At 54.5% G+C, this 4,111-nt stretch overlaps 1 protein-coding gene across 1 annotated transcript; it reads right to left on the bottom strand.

Annotated features, from left to right (window-relative positions):
- Positions 1 to 1,991: 1,991 nt before the first annotated feature.
- Positions 1,992 to 3,348, bottom strand: CIMIP3 (ciliary microtubule inner protein 3). Its single transcript, XM_060308272.1, has 2 exons — positions 3,202 to 3,348; positions 1,992 to 2,321 (listed from the first exon to the last, which is right to left on the bottom strand). Exons 1-2 carry the CDS (start codon positions 3,346 to 3,348, stop codon positions 1,992 to 1,994), a joined length of 477 nt encoding a protein of 158 aa, XP_060164255.1.
- Positions 3,349 to 4,111: the final 763 nt, after the last annotated feature.

Here is a 4,111-nt window from a genome sequence, read left to right as displayed (position 1 = left end):
TGTAGCCCAAGGACCCAGCCCGCACTAGGTGTTCACCCAGTGTCTGTTGGATGATTGATAGGAGGTATAACTTTTGGTTGTATGTAGACTGAAAACTTGCATGTTATCTCTGCCTCTTTTCAAAAGCGCCCTGAAATGGCAATACATTTCTAAAAGCTATCAAAAGAAATCCACAGAGACCAAGAAAAAGAAGACAGTAGATGAGAGGGTCTAATAAAATTTTGGACAAGAGAAGGCAGACGGACAAGTGGTGTCTTACCAGAGTGCGCAAAGGTGAAAGCCGAGTGCTGTCCAAGGGCAGGAGGGCGTGGAGGCTGGCACAGACACAAAGCCTGTTTCTGCCGCAGGGCTCCGCGGGCTCCGCGAGGTGGGCGCAGAAGGTGCCCTGGGGGCTGGGGTGCAGGACAGGTGCGGGGGAAATAGGAGGTCGGTGGGAAGCTTGTGTCAGGAGCGACTGGCTTCCCGGATGCCTTCCTCAAGGCAGCGGAACTGACATCTCCAGGCGTCTATCTCCTGACCCTGGTGGAAGATTATTCTGGAGTTTTGAACTGGAGAGGCCCTAGCCTCTATGTCCAGCTCAGGAAGAGAGAAGAGCCGCTCTGGAAACCGGGACGTTAAGGGAAAGTCTGTTGATGAAAAGTGAGACCCCCCCCGCCGCCCCCCCCCGCAAGCTCCTTCTCACACTGGTTCCTTGAATGACAACCAGGCAGGAGAGACTTGGCACAGATGTCAAATGGCCTGCTTCCAGCCTAGGATCACCAGACATTGGAGGAAAGTTTCTACCTTGAAAGACAGCCTACCTCGAACACACAGAAGAAACTGGATTCTTCGCTGTTAGGCGATATTTAGGAGGCCCTCTCGCCCTTTCTCTCCACTTACCATCTTCTTTTTAAGAAGGGTATCCAGGGAAGCCTGGCCAAGCACTGGCTGCTGGTCTGGGTCCTCAGCATCCTGTCCCTTCACCCCACACCAGCCCCAGCCTCTTGTGCTCTAGAAGGATGCTCCACTGAATACTCCACGCTACCTAGAAGGAGATGTGAATCCTAGAAATGAAACCAGTTGGATTCACCCAGTGGTGAATTTAACCACTGACTCTCTGGAAAAAAAGAAACCCCACTTTATAGGTGTTTGCTGGTTTCCGTGGTGTAAACACTTCCACCACGGCTGATTTCAAGCTACCAGCAGGAAGTCACTGGTTGAGGAGTTGGGAGATGTCCACAGTCAGCTGTCACAGGCTGGTCTGAGCTGGTGCCGGCAGGCCATTGGATCCAGACCTGGGTGGCAGTGACCAGAGCTCAGTCAGGCCATGAGTCAAGTGCCCTCTGGCTTCATCCCCCTTCTCCATGAACCATGGCCCATGGCCTACCTCACCTCAGAGTCAGTTCTGCTGGACCAGAGGTGAGACTTGAGATGGGAAATCCATCCCTCGCCAACAAATTACAAGTCAGAAGAGGCGGTTTTATGTAAAACTAGGACTGGAGAGGAGGCCCCCTGGAGACCGGGTTTGCTCCCTACAGGACTTCCCCATTCTCCAGGGGCTGCTCCAACCCCCTGTCATGGTCAGTTGATGTATCTCTTTCTTGTTGTTGGATGGCTTGCCAAGCCTGGGCCACGGGGAGGGCGTGGCCAGTATGGACTTTGCTTGGGACTCAGGCTCTGGAGGGGGAGTTGGGGTTACTCTTGGGGTGAGGTGATGAGAATCAAGTCTTTCCAAGTCTTCAGGCACCTCTGGACATAACATTGCTTACGATACCCCTGTGGCCTCAGTCTACCCACCCACGGCCACCCATTCAGATGCCAGGGAAAGGCAGGACAAACTTTAATTGCTGCTGAGAAGTGAGACCTCCTTTGCCATTGTTGACAGTGGGCAGGGCACAGCCGTCCTAGCCCAGACACTTTCTGCTCCTCCAGGAGGGAGCAGCCCTTCCCCTCTGGGACCCGGGATCATGGGGGTGAGGGTGCAGGGTAGGGGGCTTCTGACTGGCACAGGTCTACGAGCGCCACAAGACCGGGTTGGCAGGAGGCACGTCGAAGCGCTTGCGGGTGTGGTCGGTGTCCCGGCGGTACGGGGAGCCGCAGGTAGGCTTCTGCAAGGTGTAGAAGGGGTTCAGGGTGTTGGAGTACTGGGAGGTGTAGAAATTGAACCTGAGCTTGTTCGGGTTCTGCCCCCTGGGGTCCACCACCACTGGCACATAGGCCTCCGCCAGAGTCTGTTCATGGTCCTGCTTCCACGACCTGGACAGGGGACAGCGTGGAGCCTTCACCTTTTTGCCTGATGGCATCTTCGGCCCATGGCTGAGTACTGAGGGTTTCTGTGAGTCCTGGGAGGAAGGAAAGAAGGGGAGAGCTGGAGCATCGGACACCGGGACTTTGACCGCGAGGGCCAGAGGCAGGAGGGAGGGGACAGGGGCACTGGTCAGAAGCCCACAGAGCCGCCCTGGAGCTCTGCTGGCCCTGGAGCCAGACACCTCCAGGTAGGGAAAGGCCTTCAAGGTCCACTGACCTGACCCTGCTTCTACAGACCTCAGTTTGCTTCTTAAAGACATAGGCCAGCTCAGAGGCTGTGAACCTGGGAGTTATTCCTCAAACCGCCCCCAGCCCCTGCCCGTTCCCCCTGCATCCAGTCGTTTTTTGTTTTTTTTTTTTTGGCTACACCGCCAGGCTTGCAGGATCTTAGGTCCCCAACCAGGGATTGAACCAACCACTAGGCCACCAGGGAACTCCTTTCCCATGCATCCAGTCTGTCCATCAATGTCCCCCACATCCTCCTCTCCCTGTCCTCTGCCACCGCTCCATCAGGCATCCATCCCCTCTCCCACAGGGTTACTCCAGCTTTCTACCAAGGCTTCTGCTTCCTCATCTCTTGCCTTTTCAGCCTGCACTTCACACTCACACCGAATTAATCTTTCTATATTAATGGCCAGAACGTATGGCTTGTCCTCAAAGCATCTTTTGCTCTCTGCTGCCCAGAAAGTAAAAGCCAAGGCCCCCACCCTGGAAGGCAAGACCTGTAAGGACAGGGCTCCCCCAATCCTGTATTCAGTCACGGTCTGCCTGTGACTTCCTGGTCACATCTGGTCCTTCCAGGGGTCACGTCTTAGCTCAGGCTGTCCCCCCAGACTAGTGTGCCCTCACTCCCACCCATCAGGGAAACTCTTTCCTGTTCAGCCCTGAGCCCCTTAAAAAGCAGTGCTCTCTTACCCTTACCCTTGACATAGCAGCCTCTAAAATCCTATTCCTTCTCGTACTCCAGGCCAAGGCATTGAGTGAGCACTCGATAACTATTGGTTCAACATAATTGGATTCCAGTAAGAGGTTGCTGGCCTTCTCAGCAGCCAGCCAGCCCATTCTATTCCAGAACACCTCTCATTGTTACAGAGTGTGTCTCCTACCCAACAATGCCTGCTCTACTTAACCACTCTCAGTTGATTGGGTATGGAGGTCCACCCTCCTAGGAGGGCCCCATGGCCACCTTTATCACATGGTACTGACATTTATTGGCTCCTCTGTCCACCACACACCTTGGCCATCCTGTGACCGAATCGTCGTACTTACCTTTGAACTCCCCACACGATCTCCCAGCTACTGGATACCCTTCACTAGGGATCTTCATAGCCGTGACGGTCCAACCCAAAGGATGAGACGCCTGAGTGTCAGGCGGCTCTGTCCCACTCCCCCAGGCTACAAATCTCAGGGGAACCCATCTTCTCTCTGCTGAGGCCCCAGGGAACTGGGAGGGAATCCCTAGCTGCACAGCTACTAGAAGCTGAACCCCTGCCTTCTTACAAAAGAAACCCCCTATACCCAAGTCATAATGTACATTCTTTCGCATTTAATTTACAAACTACTTGCCCAACTCAAACTTGCCCAGGGCTTTTCTCCAAGGCAGTCTCTGCTCCCATAACTTCCTACCCAGCAGTATACATGCCCTCAGCTTTGCACTTCAAAATTCTCCCTATCCTTCCAAGCCAGCAGCCCTCATGACACCTCCTCCAGGAAGCCTCAGATGCTGCAGTCTCTGCCCCCATCTCACCCTCCTCTGTGCCGTCAGGCCCTCCTCTTGGGATGTGGTCCTTTGCTGGGCTGGGACTAGGGTGAGGCAAGAGTGTAC

Source organism: Globicephala melas, chromosome 11 (genome assembly GCF_963455315.2).
Source record: "Globicephala melas chromosome 11, mGloMel1.2, whole genome shotgun sequence".
NCBI lineage: Eukaryota > Metazoa > Chordata > Mammalia > Artiodactyla > Delphinidae > Globicephala > Globicephala melas.
Note: the sequence above shows the minus strand (reverse complement) of the source record. Positions and strands in the feature narration are given on the sequence as shown.

Coding starts and splice junctions, on each gene's coding strand:
- CIMIP3 (XM_060308272.1), bottom strand. CDS start 3,348: ATGGGCTGGCTGGCTGCTGAGAAGGCCAGCAACCTCTTACTGGAATCC. Junction 2,322..3,201: donor CTGCTATGTCAAGGGTAAGG/GTAAGAGAGCAC, acceptor CCTTCCTCCCAG/GACTCACAGAAACCCTCAGT.